The sequence below is a fragment of the Pogoniulus pusillus genome, chromosome 32 (assembly GCF_015220805.1).
Source record: "Pogoniulus pusillus isolate bPogPus1 chromosome 32, bPogPus1.pri, whole genome shotgun sequence".
Taxonomy (NCBI): domain Eukaryota; kingdom Metazoa; phylum Chordata; class Aves; order Piciformes; family Lybiidae; genus Pogoniulus; species Pogoniulus pusillus.
The window spans coordinates 3,765,210-3,785,104 of record NC_087295.1 but is presented as its reverse complement, the minus strand read 5'-3'; the positions used below and the strand labels follow the sequence as shown (position 1 = coordinate 3,785,104).

General features: G+C 46.1%; 1 protein-coding gene across 3 annotated transcripts in view; it reads right to left on the bottom strand.

Moving 5' to 3' along the window:
* TRANK1 (tetratricopeptide repeat and ankyrin repeat containing 1) overlaps positions 1–19,895 on the bottom strand; it is a 66,736-nt gene that overhangs the window by 9,193 nt on the left and 37,648 nt on the right. For all 3 annotated transcript variants that reach the window (XM_064169576.1, XM_064169578.1, XM_064169575.1), the window contains exons 10-20: positions 18,742–18,900; positions 17,572–17,823; positions 16,566–16,742; positions 11,407–14,259; positions 10,519–10,718; positions 9,918–10,055; positions 8,705–8,845; positions 7,840–7,996; positions 5,034–5,122; positions 3,376–3,479; positions 1,694–1,826 (exon numbers count right to left, since the gene is read on the bottom strand). In XM_064169576.1, the coding sequence (XP_064025646.1) occupies positions 1,694–1,826; positions 3,376–3,479; positions 5,034–5,122; positions 7,840–7,996; positions 8,705–8,845; positions 9,918–10,055; positions 10,519–10,718; positions 11,407–14,259; positions 16,566–16,742; positions 17,572–17,823; positions 18,742–18,900 (4,403 nt within the window). The remainder of the gene's footprint in view (positions 1–1,693; positions 1,827–3,375; positions 3,480–5,033; positions 5,123–7,839; positions 7,997–8,704; positions 8,846–9,917; positions 10,056–10,518; positions 10,719–11,406; positions 14,260–16,565; positions 16,743–17,571; positions 17,824–18,741; positions 18,901–19,895) is intronic.

Here is a 19,895-nt window from a genome sequence, read left to right as displayed (position 1 = left end):
GCCTCAAGCACCACAGCCACTCTCCTTTCAAACACCTCCAGGGATGGTGACTCCACCACCTCCCTAGGCAGCCTGTTCCAGTGTAACTGGGGAGAAGAGACCAGCTCCAGTCTCACTGCAACCTCCTGTTAGGTAGTTGTAGAGGGCAATAAGGTCCCCTCTCAGCCTCCTCTTCTCCAGACTAAGCAGCCCCAGCTCCCCACAGGCCATGTGTGCCAGAGCTCTCCCCAGCCTCGTCGCCCTTCTCTGCACCGCTCCAGCACCTCAGTGTCCTCCTGTGCTGTGCTGGCCAAAACTGGGCACAGCACTCGAGGTGTGGGCTCAGGAGTGCTGAGCACAGGGGCATGAGCACCTCCCTGCTTCTGCTGCTCACACCATTGCTGATCCAGGCCAGGATGCTGGTGGCCTTCTTGGCCACCTGGGCACACTGATGGCTCATGTTCAGCTGCTGGCCACCAACACCCACAGGTCCTTTTCTCAGCAGGAGTAAAGCAAGACACTGGGAACCCTGACTTTCTATCTTGGGCTTCAAATATTTGGCAACAATTATTTTACATTCCTTTAGTGGAAATGCACTGCAAATATTAATTTTTAAAAGTATTTACATTTCCTCATGCAGTTAGAAAATTACTGTCAGTGCATTACTAAACCTTTGGAAGTTTTAAGGTTCCTTTTTGATGGTTGTAATCTATGAAGATTCAGGATCATAGAATGGTTTGGGTTGGAAGAGACCTCAAAGCTCATTCAGTTCCAATCCAATCCCAGGCAGGGACACTTCCCACTAGAACAGGTTGCTCAAGGCCTCATCCAACCTGGCTTTGAAAACCTCCAGGGAGGGAGCAGCCACAACCTCCCAGGGTGACCTGTGCCAGTGTCTCACCACCCTCACTGCAAACAACTCTTTCCTAACATCTAGTTTGAATCTCCCCTCTGTCATTTTAAACCCATTGCTCCTTGTCCTGTCATTACAAGACCTTGTCAGTAGTCCCTCTCCAGCCTTCCTGTAGGCCCCCTTCAGATACTGGAAGGCCACTATCAAGTCTCCTCAAAGCCTTCTCTTCTCCAGGCTGCAGAGTCCCAGTTCTCTCAGCCTGTCCTCAGAGCAGAGCTGCCGCAGCCCTCTCAGCATCTTGGTGGCCTCCTCTGGACTGGCTCCAGCACTTTCATGTCCTTTTTGTGCTGGGGGCTCCAGAATTGCACACAGGACTCCAGATGAGGTCTGAGGAGAGCAGAGCCAAGGGGCAGAATCCCCTCCCTTGCCCTGCTGGCCACACTGCTCTTGCTGTAGCCCAGCACACGGTTGCTGTCTGGGCTGCACGCATGTACTGCCGGCTCATGTTGAGCTTTTTATCAACCCAGTTCAATCACCAGAAGATTGAAGTCACACCCTTAAAGTTTCATGAAATAAGCCATAAAATAAGCCAAAGACTCATTAATTGACTTTCAGCTGCCAAGCAGAAGTGCCTGATGGTGACACTCGAGGAAAGCCAAAGAGCTAAACCTAGGCTGCCTAACTGCATCGCTGGCCTCTTCCTCCTCCTTCTGGCAAGTCAGCTCCTTCTTGAACAGCCCAGCTAAAGAGCTGTTTCAGTCCACACAAAACCACTGTTACTTTGAGTAACATGGGGGGGGAAAAAAAAAGGTGTGTTAAAGTGAAAGTGATAAGGAGATTGTGTTTCAGAGGATTTAATACCTTTCCTAACTCTTTACACAGCTCTGCACAAAGCCGGAACTCCTTCGACTGAAACAGACATTTCAGTGCCAGTTTGGGTTCTCCACACTCCAAGTAAGTTTTAGCCAAAGCCAGGTATTCCATCTGCTTTTCCCTGGGAAAAACAAAGAGAAGAATCACCACTTGCATCTGAATTAGGTTTAGGACCAGGCAGGATCACATAATGTGACACTGAATGCAGCCAGCACAGCCACCATGTGTAACTTGATGAAGCATTGCCTTCCAACCAGTTGTGTTCTGGGCTGACACTGCTTGTCCAAAAGCCTGTTCAGAAGCTCCTGCTCTGGCAGTAAAAAGCTTCTCCTTTTTCTCTCTAAATTCTCAAACTGAAGCAGGCTAGTGTGGTTTTGTGCTGACTCTCTCTTCTAGCTTAACTTGCTCCTCCTTCCCTTCTGCTGTTTAGCCCAAATGCCACTGAAGACAGCAAGCAAACTTGTTCTCAGCCTTTGTTCTATATAGCAGAACAACCCCAGCCTTCCTGGCATCACCACATCTATTTTCTTCCCAGGCCTAGACTGAATTCATCGCTCTTGAGTCTGAAGAATCAGAACCACACGGAGCATTTCTGATGAGAGAGCACACAGGAAGCTTACTTATGCTTTGCACACCAGCATCAACACCTCTAACAAAAAAATAAACCCAGAGAAGCCACTTTCACAGCTTCATTATTACATATGTTCTGTCAACCTAACACATTGCTATATACCCAGTTTCTTCCTCTCTAAATTTATCCAGTTGACAAGCATCCCAGCTTACAGCCAAGGGAAACAACCCAACGTTTTCAATCACATCAACAAGTGCTCTGCGAGCAGAGAATTTCATGAGCATGCTCACACTTCTAGCCAGGGCCACCAACATAAACCAGGTAATTAGAAACCTAAAACCTTGACTAACTCCAGTAATAACATTTGTCCTCTTCTCTCTTCAGTGCTACTTTCCTCTGCTCTAGTCATTCCTTACATGCTCTGCTACCACTGCTAATTCTCAGACTGCCCAGCACGAAAAGGAATTAGTTCACTCAGGTCTAGAGTCCTCCTCTTGTTTTCTGTCTTGCTTGAGACAAGTCCCAGAGAGCTTTTCAGCCTCTTCAGGAAACTGCAAGCTTTCTCTCCTATCAAACTCTTGAGCTCTTTTGCTCAGCTGACAGCATGAATTAAATGATTCCTTTCAAAATCTCTCCCTTTAATATTGCCCCTTGGTTCAGACCTAGTTCTGCTTGTTTAGTTTAGATTGACTCTGACGCTAATTTAACCTCAAAGCTCACTTTTTGGTTAGCAGCTTTTCTTCCCCATCATACACAACATCATTCCTGTTTCTTTGTTAAGTGAATATTCAATAGGATTAACTGGAGCTGAGTGCTGCTGATGGCATACACTCTTCTATGTAAGAATATAAAGTCTCTTGAGCTAACTCAAATCCTCTTCTTTTACTCTCCCATAACCAGTAAGGCCTTTCAAGGGCCACATTTGGCTTGGACAGCTCCTGGTGTGTGATAGCTTTCACTAACTCCCCAAAAGGAGCAGTGCCCCAGACCCCAGTATCTCTAGTCCAGTCCCACAGCTGTGGAAGGAATCTTAGCCTGCTCAAGCCCATGAAGCCTTGGCACCACAGAGTAACTCCTATTCATCTGCATTTACACTTACCTGGGGCTACTTTTCTTGGCATGCACTTTGAGAACAGCATCATGAGTCAGGGCCAGTTTTGACTTCTCAGCTGCTCCTCCTTTTTGGTAACATTTGGCTGCAACCTGAGATGAAATCACACACAGCATTCACCCACATGCATCCGGCTCATGGCTTATCACATAAAAGCAATACTTCATCTTACAGTCCCTGTAGTGCAAAACACAAAGACTGGCAGGGTGCCTGAAAGAAGGAAAAAAGGCAAAGCTTCCCTTTTAATCCTAAAAACATACTGCAAAGCTTTTTAAGTCGGTCTACATGCAGCTACCAGAGTTACAAATGTTAATTCTTTTGCTTCATATGGAAGCAGTGAAAGCAAAAGACCTGTTAGGTGGAGAGAACAGCCAGCATTTGCAATCTGAACAATGGCCAAAACCATTAATTGTTAAGTCAGCAAGCATCTACCACATCAGTTAATACAAGCCAAGAAAACCAATGTGTGCAAGGTTAAATCAAAAAGGATGGCACAATTCTTCATGCTTTTACCATATCAGGCCTTTTCTGTCATAAGCTAAAGAGAAAGAGAGAGAGTTATCATGCTCCTAGCAAGGTTTCTTTCTTTATCACTTGTTTGCTCACTCTGCAACATCATTATTTCTTTATTCTAGCCCTTAATTTCCTAGTTCTGCCTGCAAACTGCACACTGCAAGCTACTCTTAGGCCTGTTAAAGCTACCAGATAATTCCTTCTTAATGTAGCAGTGATAAGCACAGATCAGGGTTACAAAGAAAAGAGAAGCACAGATAATCTAGCTAATCAGATCTCAAGATGATTTTTTTTTCAGCTGTGTGGTTTATTAATCATTTTTTGTGTCCATTTAGGAAACACAGCTTTTTGTTTGGTTGGGTTTTAATTCCAAGTGCAGATAAAGACTGTCTATATAGTGTCCATAAGGATAAGGACAGTTGATCTAGAGCTATCCCTTAATTCCTTGTCAAGTAGTTCATGGGTAGTGCTGCCATGGCTGGGTTTGGTTTCCATTCCATTAGCTCTCATGCCCCAGCTGGATTGCACTATCAGTTTAGGAAATAAAAGCCTGGAAAATTGCCATATTCTTTAAACAGGAAAGGGACCAAAACCATCCCTTTGCTACTCTTCTTTTGCCATTTCACTAATGCTCCCTTGGTTCTTACATGCTGCTCCTGAATGTGTGTTTTGCATCCAGCCCTAATTACTGCCTGTAAAAAACAACCTACAAAAGGGCTCCAAGATCATCACCCAAATCAATACACTTCCAAGAAATGTTTTTGTTCTGCTGCAGCCATGTGTTGTAATGGGTTTAGGTTCATGAATTCCAGTCAGTTCCAGCTGTTGCTAGTAACTGTTTTCTCTTTTATCTGTGTGCATTAAAATGTGTTTATTTTTCCTCCCCCTCACTGGACTGCAAATTTATGAGCAGTGAATTTAAGACCACAAACAATAGGTTTGGCTCTTGTTCTCTTTCAAGCTTGCTCTCTCTGCTTACATCTTGCAAACAGTCTACAGCCACCAACACAACTACAAACCACCAGCTAATATAGACTACTCCAGAGCAACTGAAGGTTGACAGAGAATGTTACAGATGGAAAGTGTTTCCAAATAGACAAGAATCCTTATTTCAGCTAAACACATGCTCCTACCTCCCAGAACTGATGTTTAGCATAGTAGTCTCCCTGTGCAATCCATTCTTCTGGAGTTGAAGTTTTAGCAAACATGCTGTCATCTAAGTCTGGAAGGGTAATCATTTTATATTAGAATGTATAAAAACTCATGTAGCAGAAGTAAGCATCAGCATGGTTCTAAACTCTGATTTGTGCTCACACCAGTAATGGTGACTGTGAGAGAAAGGTATTTTATCCCTCTGAATCAGCAATGAAAATCAACATGTTTGGTTTGGGTTAGAAAAACCTTTTAAAAACCAGGCTTGCTTTTTGATGAAAACTGTCTCTTAAGAACCCAAAACCTTTCATTTGATAAACCTCTTTTAGCTGGGATGGTTTTCCATGAACAGGCTTCACTGCTATGCAGGTTGTGACAGATGCACGTCTCCTGTTTGAACTAAATGGACCTTGGCCTGGGCAGATGCTGAGCAAGTTAACCAAAGCTAATCCTATTGTGTGAGCCTATCAGTGAGAGCACAGCACCAAGACAAATAGAAGGAACACAGCTTGGCTGGAGATTAGGCTGATCAGGGGCTGAAACTGTATAAACATGGCAGAAAATCTGACTACAAATCAACCACTTGACACTATAAATATCTGCAGCCATCAGGGTCCTTTGAGCTCCTCCTCCACAGCAGCTGCCTGAGCAGTGGGGGTCTCCCCTTGAGTAGGGATCACAAAATCATAGAAGGGTTTGGGTTGGAAGGGACTTCCAATGGCCTCCTGCCATGAGCAGAGACATTTTCACCTAGATCAGGCTGCTCCAAGTCCTGAATGCTTCTCAAGGGGTTGAGAGCTCTCTTATCCAAGACCAGGCACCAGTAGGTTGCTCTTAACTGGTGATCTGGACCAGGGGATTGAGTCCAGCATCAGTAAGTTGCAGACTACAACAAGCTAGGAGCAGGTGTGGATCTGCTGGAGGATAGGGGAGCCCTGCAGAGGGACCTGGACATGCTGGATGGGTGGGCAGAGGCCAGTGGGATGAGATTTAACAAGGCCAAGTGCAGGGTTCTACACTTTGGCCACAACAAACCCAAGCAGCACTACAGGCTGGGGACAGAGGGGCTGGAGAGCAGCCAGGCAGAGAGGGACTTGGGGGTGCTGGTAGATAGGAGCTGAAGATGAGGCAGCAGTGTGCCCAGGTGGCCAAGAGAGCCAATGGCATCCTGGCCTGCACCAGGAGCAGGGTGGCCAGCAGGACAAGGGAGGTTATTCTGCCCCTGAACTCAGCACTGCTCAGGCCACACCTTGAGTACGGTGTCTGGTTCTGAGCTCCTCAATTCAAGAGAGATGTTGAGGAGCTGGAAGGTGTCCAGAGAAGGGCGACAAAGCTGGGGAGGGGCCTGGAGCAGAGCCCTGTGAGGAGAGGCTGAGGGAGCTGGGGGTGTGCAGCCTGCAGCAGAGGAGGCTCAGGGCAGAGCTCATTGCTGGCTACAGCTACCTGAAGGGAGGCTGTAGCCAAGTGGGATTGGGCTCTTCTGCCAGACAAGCAGCAACAGAATAAGGGGACACAGCTCCAAGTTGTGCCAGGGGATGTCTAGGCTGGATGTTGGGAGGAAGTTGTTGGCAGAGAGAGTGATTGGCATTGGAATGGGCTGCCCAGGGAGGTGGTGGAGTTGTCGTCCCTGGAGGTGTTCAAGCAAAGCCTGGCAGGGGCACTTAGTGCCATGGTCTGGTTGACTGGCCAGGGCTGGGTGCTGGGTTGGACTGGATGAGTTTGGAGGTCTCTTCCAACCTGCTTGATTCTATAATTCTGTTTCATGATTCTAGCATCCATGTAACATTTAAGCTTAAACATTAATCTCTGTATTGCATGTTGACTTTACAGGTAGTAAACAGCATTGATCACTACTTGTTACATACTTCACATAACTAATTTCCTGGTTAGAACTCAATTAACTGCTACACCAGATCCAACTGATCTCTGACCCTGACTGCAGCAGCAGGAAAACTTCTACTAATGAATTAGCACTGCAACTGCAGTTCTGCATTAATACATACCACTGATCTTTTTCACTGCTGAAAGAAAGAAGACCCACTGGAAATCAGCGATCAATGCACACTGTTAGGAATTTAACCTCTTACTACACAATCTATCACAGTATCACCAAGGTTGGAAGAGACCTCACAGATCATCAAGTCCAACCCTTTACCACAGAGCTCAAGGCTAGACCATGGCACCAAGTGCCACGTCCAATCCTGCCTTGAACAGCCCCAGGGACGGCGACTCCACCACCTCCCCAGGCAGCCCATTCCAGTGTCCAATGACTCTCTCAGTGAAGAACTTTCTCCTCACCTCCAGCCTAAATTTCCCCTGGCACAGCCTGAGGCTGTGTCCTCTTGTTCTGGTGCTGGCCACCTGAGAGAAGAGAGCAACCTCCTCCTGGCCACAACCACCCCTCAGGTAGTTGTAGACAGCAATAAGGTCTCCCCTGAGCCTCCTCTTCTCCAGGCTAACCAATCCCAGCTCCCTCAGCCTCTCCTCATAGGGCTGTGCTCAAGGCCTCTCCCCAGCCTCGTCGCCCTTCTCTGGACATGCTCAAGCATCTCAATGTCCCTCCTAAACTGGGGGTTCCAGAACTGAACACAATACTCAAGGTGTGGTCTAACCAGTGCAGAGTACAGGGGCAGAATGACCTCCCTGCTCCTGCTGAGCACAGAACCAGAACCTGGATATGCAGCCCTATGACCTGAGCACTGACACCTACAGCCGCTATATCTACAAGCTGAGAAAGCAAGAGCAGACTGCCCTGACAGGCTGTGAAAAGGTTTAGGGCAGCTTCACCTTTCTTTTCATCTGCTTTGACAACCCGAACAAAATCTCTTTTGATGAAATACTTAAAAGCTGGGGCTCGTTTGTCACTGTCTTCATCGAAGATCCAAAGATTGACTCTGGCCCTTGTAACAGCTGTATACAATTGTTTCAGTTCTCCATTCAGCATCTGAGGCAGAACCAAAGAGAGAGTGAATGAAATGCTAAACTGTTAGAAAACCATCATACTGTGCAATCACAAGAAAAACAAAGGCATAAAGAAGGAGCAGCAAATAACAAAACAGCTTTTAAGTAAGCAAGTCTATTAAATGCTGATTCTTTTTTTCAACTACAGAAGTTACTGCCCAGCAAATCTGCATCCAACTACTGCTACAGCAAAACCTAACAGCTGCAGGTGTGACAGCTCATTTTTAAATGTCAATAACAGTAACTTGCACATATAATCATTCACTTACCATACAAAAATATCTGACTCACTTGATTCTAAGCTTCCTTAGTTTTAAGGTAGTGACATCAATCTGAAACCAGACTACAGCAGTAATGAATATTGACAAGTTGATTTGCTATTTACTTTAACCACATCTGCTCTGTGCACATAGCAAGAAGCCTATAAAATGTAGGCTTTGTTCTCTTACCAAACTACATTCACAAAACAAATCTTACCTTGCAAGAAAAGTCAGGATTGTATCATAGCAAGGTGAACAGCAACCCAAAAGATAAAGCAGCATCAATAAAAATGGAACTACAGAACAAAAATTCTCCTTGAAGAACAAAAACTCTCCTTGAAGAACAAAAACTACTCTCCAAAAACTCTCCCTGCTTTAAGAATTAAGAATTTAGTTTACCCTTCCCATTCCAAATGCTAAGAAAAACTCACCTTGAACATTTCTACATTAAAAGGAGTTCTTTTCTGTGCACCAGTAGCATCCTCTAAAGGAACTTCTATTAGCAATTTGCTTCCTACTTGCACATCTGAATCAGGAGTGTAAGAAGAAATGATCTTCCACTCTTTGTTAGCCTACAATGTCAACAGAATGAGGTTTACTTGTATGCAGCAATCATTATTGCTCACACAGGAAAAGGCTGCATGCTGTGATTGACCAATGCACCTCCACAAAGAAGGCTCAGAGTGCATGGGAGGGAAATCTCAAAGAAGAATGTAAAGAATAATGATCAATTTCCATCAACAAAGTTGCAGATGGGATTGGAGGGTAACCTTTGTATGGGATACAGGACTGTACAACTTTCCTGGGCTGCCTGTTCTGCAGGGTCTCACCATCCTTGTCCTGAAGAACTTCCTCCTAAACCTGCCCTCCCTCAGCTTCAAACCATTCCCTCTTGAACTACTGCTAGTCAGCCTCATGAGAAGTCTCTCTGCAGCCTTCCTGCAGGTTCCCTTCAGCTACTGGAAGGCAGCTCTAAGGTCTCCCTGGAGTCTTCTCCGGGGTGAACAACCCCAGCTCCCTCAGCCTATCCTCACAGAAGAGATGCTCCAGCCCTCAGGTCACCTTGGTGGCCCTCCTCTGAACTTGCTCTTCTTACAATGGGGTCACCAGAACTGGATGCAGTATTCAATCAGGGGTTTTATAAGAGCACAGTAAAGGGGCAGAATCACCTCTCTTGGTCTGCTGTATTACCCATGCCTTGTGATTTCAGGATGCTGTACTATCCACTCTTCTAAAACCACATCACGTGCAATATCTAATACCTCTAATAATTAAATCTGACACCAAACACAAAAAACTCCTTGAGTGGGCTATATGAATTTTCAGCTAAACTTGCAGATACCCTTCCACAATGACCAACCCATGGGGAAAAAGAGGAAATCAACCTCACCATGGTCAAGGCTCGAAGTTTAGCCCTAGGGCTGAGGACTCTCCTACAAACCCCAAAACCACAAGAAGCAGACCATCTGTGGGAGTGTGCCCAACGTTGGGCCAGGCAGCTGCCTGCCAGCTTGGGGCAAGGGAAAATGGTAAATGGTTAACACTGACAAGCTGCAATTTGTCATGCCAAAATCTGCTATCAAAGACATGTTGGATCTCAGCCTGTAGGTCAGGATGGACAGAAAACTGATGAGAATGAAATACCTCTGAATCTGTGAAGAAGTTGTAAAGAAGCACATCATCAAATTCCAAGCCCTTTGCCTCATAAATTGTCAGTACAAGTGCTAAATGAAGTTCCTCGGGGATCCTCTCCTTTGCAGTCTCATTTGCTACTAACACCACCTGTTATGAAACACATTAATGAAAACTCAACATTAGGAAGAAAAAAAGGTAACAGCTGCACAGAGAAAGCATTAAAAACACCTCAGGATAGTGCAAGATCCTCCTCAAAAAGCAGACAACACTTAACAGAGATGCTGCAGCACGCAAGAAAAGGTCAGAAAGCTGCCACTAGAAGACTGACAAATGCGTGGTAGGTGCAGACAGTTGTAGAGCTGATGTTAAGAAAATCTGGAGTTAGGAAAGGACAGTCAACATCTGATGCAAAAGAGAACAGGCAGTGAGAGAGATTAACATGAAGCAGAAACCAACACAACAAAGGTTTCTAAGTTTCAGAAGTGTAACTTATCAGTGAGACAAACAAGGGCTTAAGAAAAGAAAGCTGTGGGTAGCCTGTGTCAAGTGATGGTTTAGCAACAGAGCTGGGAAGAATTCGCCCAGTGTTGCTCCTCTAAGAAAAACAAACCTGATGTGCTCCAAATTCAATGGGTTGTGTTTTCCTTTTGTTGCCCCTCAGCAGAATTGCTAAGTCACTAACACTGCAGGACTCCAAGAGGGTAGGTTTTGGGCCATCAAAGAGACCACAGTCCTTAGGAAGGCGATCAAAAGATTCCGGGAAATAATGCTGAAGCAAATCGACCACTCCGGATGCTAAGCGGAGAATACCTGTAAGGAGCAGGACAGAGATTTTCCACTCCACTCTGACTGCCTCAGGTTCTCTCACAAACAACATGTTGAAAGGCTGTGTTAGAAATCTGAAATCAAGTCAGAGAACAGAAGCTTTGCTTCTGCTGTTCTGAGTGGACTTCATTCTTGGGCCAGCAAAAATCACAAAGGTTTAAGCAAGGTGCTGAGGAAGGCCAAAATAGGCCTGATACGTGTCCTGGCTTGCCCAGGTATGATCATAGAATGGTTTAGGTTGGAAGGGACCTCAAGGAGCATCCAATCCCAACCCTCTGCCATAGGCAGGGCCACCTCCCACTAGAACACGTTGCTCAAGGCCTCATCCAACCTGGCCTTGGATACCTCCAAGGAGATTGTGGATGGCAGAAGCACAGAACGTGACTTTCAATCACATTCAGTGCTTCTGTCAGCCACAACCTCCCTGGGCAACCTGTGCCAGTGTCTCACCACCCTCACTGCAAACAACCCTTTCCTAACATCTGGTTTCAATCTCCCCTCTGCCAGTTTAAACCCATTCCTCCTCATCCTGTCATTACAAGACCTTGCCAATAGTCCCTCCCCTGCCCTCTTGTAGTCCCTTTTCAGATGCTGGAAGGCTTTGGTCAGTTCAAAATGTCAACCACTAGTGAAGAGCACAGGCTCAGAGCAGAAACAAATGTGTTGCCCTTACCTGAATGGGACCTGTAGTTCTGGTACAGCTGATACAGCCTTTTAGGCTTCCTAACACGCTGCTTCTTGCTGCTGGAGTTCTTGCTGGCGTAATGGAAGAGCGACCTCAGGTCACTGAAGCGAAAAGCAACGCCCTTCATGATGCTCTGGGCAGTGTCACCAGTCAGGAACATGGAGTTAGGGTCGTTGATACACTTCATCAAGAGCGCCAGCTCAGCCTGGGTGAAATCCTGGATCTCGTCGCCATAGAACTCGTGGATGGACCACGGCAGCTCCCTGAGCCTTGAAAGCCTTTGAGACAAATTATAGAGCAAATCTTCCTCATCGAAGTAGCCTCTCTGGGAGCAGATCTGCTGGTACAGGCAGAAGAGCTGATAGATTTCACTCCTGTCTTCCGTGAAGTTCGGTGACCTCTTTCGGCCTAGCTTTTTGTACTGCTCCTCCGTAAGCTTGCCCCCGACGCAATTCAGCGCCTCGAAAGACCCCTTCAGAAAGGACTTGATTTCCTTCCAGACCAGTGCTGGACTGTACAAGCTTTTCCCTTTGATCATTTTGGGCCAGATTTCATTTGCAAACACGCTGTAAGTCACGAACGTCCGAGGGTCGCTTTCCCTAGAGTACGCATCCGCAGCTCCATCATTGCTACATCCTGCTTCCATGCAATCCTCTTCATCCTTGTGTTGCCAGTTTGGTACAACCAAGTCCTCCTGAGCGCTCCAACCAGCAATGATTCTTTTGAGGCTTCCATCCTCGTTTCTTGGGAAAAAGGGGTCGGGCAGAGATGCATCCAGTAAGAGCAACAGCTGCTTGGAGGTGATAAACAGCGGAAAGTTTTCATCTTTAACGTCCTGTAGCTTGTGAACATTTGGCTCCAGAGGCTTGAAGTGATTGGTTACCTTGGAAGACTTGCTAAGTTCAATGAAATTCTTCCGAACCTCTTGGCACAAGACAGGATTTTTGGTCACAAAGATCTGGTGGAGGTGCTCCAGCACGTTTGATGTTCCTGTGCTACATATCTGCTCTTCACGATCATCACCTGAACTTCTTTCTGCACCAGCTGTGCCCACGGGAACACTTTCGTCTTCGTTGTCCTGGTCTAGCTCCTCACTCGAATCATCACTGTCCTGTTCTAGCTCACACTCTTCCCTCTCTGACCCAGCTTTTTCAACCTCCCTGCACTGTCTTTGCTGCCACGTTTGCCTCTCCAGGAGAGGACTGCTTGCCAAGGTAGCTTTCTCCCAGTAGGAACAGAACTTTTTCCAAAGCCTGTACAAGCAGCAAGTTGTCTTCCCTGTCCCACTTCGCCCAATTAAAATGATTGGCTCCATGGGCTTTGGATTGAGATCGATTACTGCGTACTCCAACTCGCCAACTCGGAAGGGGTACTCCACAGAAGAATGCACATCGTTGATGATGTTAAGTGCCATGTTAGTACTGAAGCTGTGAAACTTCATTATGTTGTATTCCAGCTCTGCTGGGCTGGCTGGAGGGAAGTATTCCGGCACGGTGCGTTCCTTGGACTTCCGCGCCTCCGAGTCTTCAACGTAGCACCGTGGGACGCGCTTCTCCGTTGTCACGCTCTGGGTCTGCTGCCCTTCGTTTATGCCTTTCAGCTTCTTCCTCAAGATGCAGGACAAGCCACGATTGTAGGAAATGCAAATGTTGTCTAGGACACGATTCAGCTTGCAGTGGTCCAGAACGATGGCCCAAATCCTGATCATCTCAGTGTAAACTCTGCCCGATTTTTCTGGCTGACTTTTTGCCTGTTCTGTCTCCATGATCTTTTCAGCGCTCTCGCTGCAGCGAGGAGAAAAATCAATTGCCAGTTCCCACAGCATTCTGGCACCTTTGCCCAACTTGGCTTCATAAAGCTGGATATCAGCTTTCAAGTGTCTCAGGGGCTTCTGAAGGCCTTTAGTCCACTCCCCGTTGCCAAGCTGCTTAATTGTCATTATAGTTCTAGTTTTCAGATACTGAGGCACAGCTTTGCTGCCCAACGTCTTCAGCGTCTCAGGAGTGCACTCGATTTCCCAGGTCATGTTATCAAACTCCTGCACATACGTCTCAACATCCAGAATCTTCCCTTCCTCTGAGTCTTCCTTCTCTTCATTGGGCATGGCCACACTGAATTCCCTTGCTCCCTTCTTTGTCTTCCAATCAGCCCTTTTCCCCTCGGGATAATCTATGCCTCCACTAGGTGGCGAGGGCTCACTTCTTCCCTCTTCCAAACGAGTCCGAGCTGAAGATGGCTTTTGGACCAGAGGATGGCCCTTTCTCAGGGTGTCCCTCAATTTCAGTTGCTGAATTAGAGCTGTGATTGCCTGCACCAGACTTTCCTGCAGCGTTAAGGGACTATTTACTCCTTCTGTTTCCTGCTTCGCCGACGGACCTTTTTCTGCTGTTACAGAACAGGGAGGTTTCAACTCGCTCTGCGCTGCACTGCCAGATGGAGTCTTTACTGAGGTCCCAGATGAGGAACGCCCTGCACTCCTTGACTGTGAAAACTCAGAGGCTGGAGCAGGCTTAGATGTTTTAACTGCTTGCCCTGCTCCAACTGGCCGGCACTTCTTCCTCTCCTGCACAGCAATGTTCCAGGCACGTAGCAGCGGGTCATTTTTTTTTATTCCATGCCTCACAAGTCTTCCTAATTTGTTTTTTATATTGAAGCTGACATCAAATTTTGCCAATAACTCCACTACTCTAACAGCCTGTTTGGAATATCCTCTCTGAAAGAGAAGATGCATCACTGTATCTCCATTCTTATCTTGGACGTTTGGATTAAGATACGGGAAGTCAGAGGGGCTTGAAGCAAAGAGATTAAGTAGGTAGCTCAGGATGCTTAGACTGGTGGCATCTGAAAGCAAGGAAACAAGTTTTAAAAATCATTCTAGAAAGCCAAAACAACAACAAAAAAGCAACCAACAAAGCAGGCTCCCCAAGACCCAAGCCAACAAAGCAGGCCCCCCCCAAGATCCAAGCCAACAAAGCAGGCTCCCCCCAAGATCCATGCAAACAAAGCAGGCTCCCCAAGCCAACACAAAGCACACCCCAGACCCAAGCCAACAAATACCCCTCAAGAATCCCTCTTGACTCACAAGGCTGCTTTGTAGGCCAACAGTTTTTAATGTTTTGGGTTTTTTTTTACCCTGCAGCTATTAAACAAAAACCAATTTGTTGTTGAACCTAAAAGAAAGCTCATTTGGTGTTTGTAAACCATGGTATCTGTACTGTTTCCAACCACAGCTTCTCTACTGCTCAGGGAAAACAACAGGAAGGCAGCAAAGCTTTAGGAATCCCTAGTGCTGACTCTGTTTCTGTAGCATCCATCAATTTAATTTCTTTTTAACCTCTGGCTGCAGACAGATTTCCTTTCTCTATCAGCATCAGCCTTGATTGCTCCCAAGGTAGGCTGGTGAGCTCAACAAACAGCAGTTCTGGGGTCATTTGGTTCACTGTAATGTGCTACCCAGAGATAATCTGCTGCAGATAACTTCGGTGGTGCTCAAAAAAAGCCTGGATGAGGCACTTAGTGCCATGGTCTAGTTGAATGGACAGGGCTGGATGACAGGTTGGACTGGCTGAGCTTGGAGATCTCTTCCAGTCTAGTTGATTGGACAGGGCTGGGTGCTAGGTTGGACTGGATGAGCTTGGAGGTCTCTTCCAACCTGGCTGATTCTATGATTCTGTTCTGATTCGATTTCCTGATATCCACAGTTCCTATCCTACAAAATAACATTCAAACTGGAGTTGTCCAGCCTAGAGAAGACCCCAGGGGGATCTTAAAGCAGTCTTCCAATACCTGAAGGGATCCTATAGGAAGGCTGCAGAGGGACTTGTCAGAAGTGTGTCTAGCAATAAGATAAGGGGGAATGGTTTGAAGCTGAGGGAGAGTAGGTTTAGACTGGATCTTAGGAAGAAGTTCTTCAGTTTGAGGGTGGTGAGACTCTGAAATAGGTTGCCCAGGGAGGTGGTGGATGCCTCCTCCCTTAAAGTGCTCAAAGCCAGGATGAAAGACCAGCCAGCTCCAGCTGTGAGGTGTCCCTGCCCATGGTGGCGAGACTGGAGTAGGCAATCTCTAAGACTCCTTCCAACCCAAGCCATTCTGTGACTCAGTAATCAGTCCAGTATCTCTCTGGGGACAAAAAACCCAACCAAACAGAACAAAAAATAACTGAAAAGAAGTACTTAAGAGCTTTCTGGATCTAGGCCAGACAATATGTGTGATGCAACTAGAAAATACATGGTGAAATATTTCTAACTGTAAAATAGTGACACACTAAAATCACTGTAAAGAAAATCTACCTCAAAATGTACACAGTTAAAACTACATAAAAGATATTGCCATTGGGCTTCTTAATATTTGTGTATCAAATTACAACATAGTTACTGCCAGTATCTATGCTTTCAATCATTCTAAACCTATTAAATTAAATCCTGGTGCTTTAAAAAAATAATAAATCCAGTATTATTTTAATCCCTCCACTCAAAAATGCCTTTTTTTATCTCTTTAAAATTAAACCTGATTTGGGGGATTAATTTCTTCCATTTTTATGTAAGACCTACAGTTCTTTAACTCATTACTCCTCTGAAGAAAACTTTGATTGATTTTCAACTGAGAAACACATTTCAGATGTCTCTGTGGGATTTCCATCAAAGCCTGCTCCCATTCCCTGCATTCCTATCTAATAAGACATTTCAGAGCTCTGAAGAGGAGCCTTTCTTCTTAAATTAGCTTGATTAAAAACTGGATACAAGCACAAAACAGCTTCATCTCCCCATGTCACCTGAGCTGCCAGTAGCCCTCCTCATTATCCCAGCCACCAAAAGCAGGACCCGTCAGCTTAACAAGGACGGGTGTGTATCCTCTGTCCTGCAAGCTCTGGGGGCAGAGACACCATCAGCCATCCTGGTCTGCTCTTTCAGCTGTCACATCAGTGAAGAGCAGCAGAAAGGGCAGCAGAAGTGGGGATGGTTTTTACATCAGTGAAGAGCAGCAGAAAGGGCAGAAGAGATGGGGATGTTTTTTACATCAGTGAAGAGCAGCAGAAAGGGCAGGAGAGATGAGGTTGTTTCTCTCAACAGCTGCTGTGGAAAAAAAACCCAGTAGATATCTGCTAGAGCTCTGTGTCCCCCCCAGGCGGGAGCACACAAAAGCCTTACCTCTTCTGTTTAAGCAGATGTAAACTGCAGCATGCAGAGGAGTATCTCCTTGTGCAATGGAGACATTCTGGGGATCTGCACCTTTGGTCAGCAGCAAGTACACCAGCTCAAAACAACGCTTTTTGAGGCACATCTGCAGTGGTATTTCAGAGTTGGTTCCAACCCCATCTGGCAGAGCTAGTGTGAAGGACAGGAAAATACCAAGCGGTTAAAATCTGATATTCCAGACCTGCAAGCCACAAGAAGTTCTAAACAAATGAAGGTAGATGCTGATTGCTGATCTGTTTTTAAATCAGCATGTTACATCTAGCTGCTGAACTCAGGAAAATCTTGTCTCCCACTGAGCTGAGCAATCAGTCCTCCTGCTGTGATAGGAAGGCAGAAATACCAGAACACTTCGGCAAGCCAGCCAGCCACTGGCCAAAACAAGAAGCCTGCCTGCACCTCTGGCACTCACAAGGCTGCAGCAGGACTGTGTGTCCATAACCTCCAGCCAACACAAAGTTTTAAGATGAAATGAAAAATGCCAGTGTAATCCTAGGAATAAACCTCATGCCAAAGAAGAAAAGTGACGTCTGCATCTACACTAGCTTAAAAAAAAGAGCAGAGACAGACCTTGTTCATGCCTTTGAAATCCCTGAAGTAGTCCCCCACACTAGACTGAGTTTACAGTTTCTATTGGGATTCACACCATGGCTGAAGACAGAAATTAAACCCCAAAGCAACCACAAGCAAAGGAGCAACAACAACCTTTGTTCTTTTACCTCTGACTGACTTTGGCAGCCAAATTTCATCTGAAAACCATCTTCCATGCCACCACAGCCTTACCAGCTTCCCCATGTCACCCACAGCAGATGCAGCCAACAGACTGCAACTCCACCAAACTGCTGCACTCAGAGAGCACCTCAAAACCCATGTGCTGCTATTTCTGAATCTAGGGTGCTCCCACCAGGTCAAACACCACACCAGACCCTTCAGAACGCATTACTACTGCACACTTTTTCACCTCCTCGTTCAATCAAGCATCTTATCAGGTGCACTTGTTCATCCAGTCTGTCACACTGCTGGATAACTTTGCCGAGATCAACATCTGACAGGCTGCAGTTTTGGAAGAGTCCTCTGCCTGATGGTTCTTCCCCACTGGCTTTCCCTGTTAGCAGCAGCAAAACTGCATGCCACAGTTTCCTCTCCAGCAACTGCTTTATGAAGCTGTTAGCACAGGCATTGGAGATGTTGCAGTTCACTCCTTCAGGGATTTCTGTAAGACAGTCAAGACCACATTTAAAGCCACACAATAAAGATGCATCTCACTGGAAAGTAATTTGGAATTTTCCCCCTTAATTCTGCTCTCCTGAGATCCCACCTGGAGTACTATGTGCAGTTCTGGAGATCCCAACACAAGGAGGACATGGAACTGTTGGAGCCAGTCCAGGGGAGGCCACCAAGATGCTCAGAGGGCTGCAGAAGCTCTGCTATGAGGACAGGCTACAAGAGTTGGGGCTCTGCAGCTTGGAGAAGAGAAGGCTTTGAGGAGACCTTGGAGTGGCCTTCCAGTACCTTAAAGGGGCTACAGGAGGGCTGGGAAGGGACTATTGACAAGGTCTTGTAATGACTGGACAAGGAGTAATGGGTTTAAGCTGGCAGAGGGGAGACTGAAACTGGATGTTAGGAAGAAGTTCTCTGCAATGAGGGTGGTGAGACACCGGCACAGGTTGCCCAGGGAGGTTGTGGCTGCTCCCTCCCTGGAGGTGTTCAAAGCTAGTTTAGATGAGGCCTTGAGCTACCTGTTCTAGTGGGAAGTGTCCTTGCCTATGGCAGGGGGCTGGAACTGGTTGCACTTTGAGGCCCCTTCCAACCTAAACCATTCCGTGATTTCTTGAGCTAATTATTTGAAGTGCAGAGCAGCAAAATGATGTAACATTTGCATCTGTCTGTCTTTATGCTGACAACCAAGTAAGTTTGAACATTTTTATTCATCTGACTGTAATTTTGTCTGGATTCCAGTGGTTTCAAGTGCAAAACATAACAGTACAGCTAAGTAAAAGTGGAGTGCTCCATTCAGTAATATCAGCTGCAGAAATGAGGGAGGGAAGGAAGAGTGAAAGAGCAAAACCTGCACACATTTCTCACAGCAATTAACTTTTGTCAAGTGACAAAATGAGAGCTCAGACCTTACCTTTCACAGAAGACAGCAGTTTCAGAAACTGCTTAACTACATCCTCCTTGAACACATCTTTATGAAGTGCTCCATTTTCAAACCTGAAGAACTGGACAAACTGTTCAAGAACATTCAGGAGAGAATCTGTATCAGCCACGGCTCTGCTTTTATCCTGTCCTGTAAAACATGACAGAAATTGAAAATCCAGTTCCTTCCATGGCTCAAACTCATGCTGTCAAAGCTAGTCCTGTGCTGGTAAAGGATATTTAATAGTCTTGTTGAACCCACTCTTGACCATAACAGACTAGGCTGACAACTGCAGTAGTTCAGAAGCTGATCTGCATGCAGACAGGACACTGATATGATTGAACATTTTCAGAGCAGATGTTTTCAGCACACACCTCAGTTTCTCCAACTCCTCAGTGCCACTTACAAAAACACAGCCATAAAAGAAGTTGTCTTTTGAAAAGCAATCTCATGACACCAAAACAACACCGACAAGCTTTAGAGATATTTAGGTGATGGGCAGGGGCAGCTTATACAGAATATCTTGTCTCCCAGGCCAGTCTGTCAATTCTCATGTGGATAGTCAGAAGAGTTTCTTCAAATGGCCTCCTACAACTGGATCCACTACTGCCTCCTTCAGAGCTAGGGTGCGAGTAGCAAGCAAGCTTTAGTGCCGTGCTGCCAATGAGATGCATCCTGCAGGGACTCTCCAGTCCTGAGAACTTCCCATCTCCTCCCTCCAGCTAGCATCACTGTGAACACAGTGTACAGGCAGCTCAGGCTTGCTCCATCTGTTAGGTCAGACAAGAAACTAGGTAAGGGCTGGTCAGCCTTGATGCCTTCCAGCTGGGGGGATGATGTAGCATTTGTAGCTCTTCTTATTTTTGTTTATTGGGATGGAAGAGGAAACTCCCATTATTTGGGAAACCACAATGGATACATCAGTTTCCAGAATGGAAAACTACAATAAAAGAGTCAGATAATCATAGAATGGTTTGGGTTGGAAAAGACCTCCAAAGGTCATCCATTCCAACCCCCTCTGCACTCAGCAGGGGCATTCTTAACTTGGTCAGGTTGCCCAGAGCCCTATTGAGCCTCATCTTAAATACCTCCAAGAATGTGGCCTCAACTGTCAATCTGAGCAACCTGTTCCAGTGATCCACTAC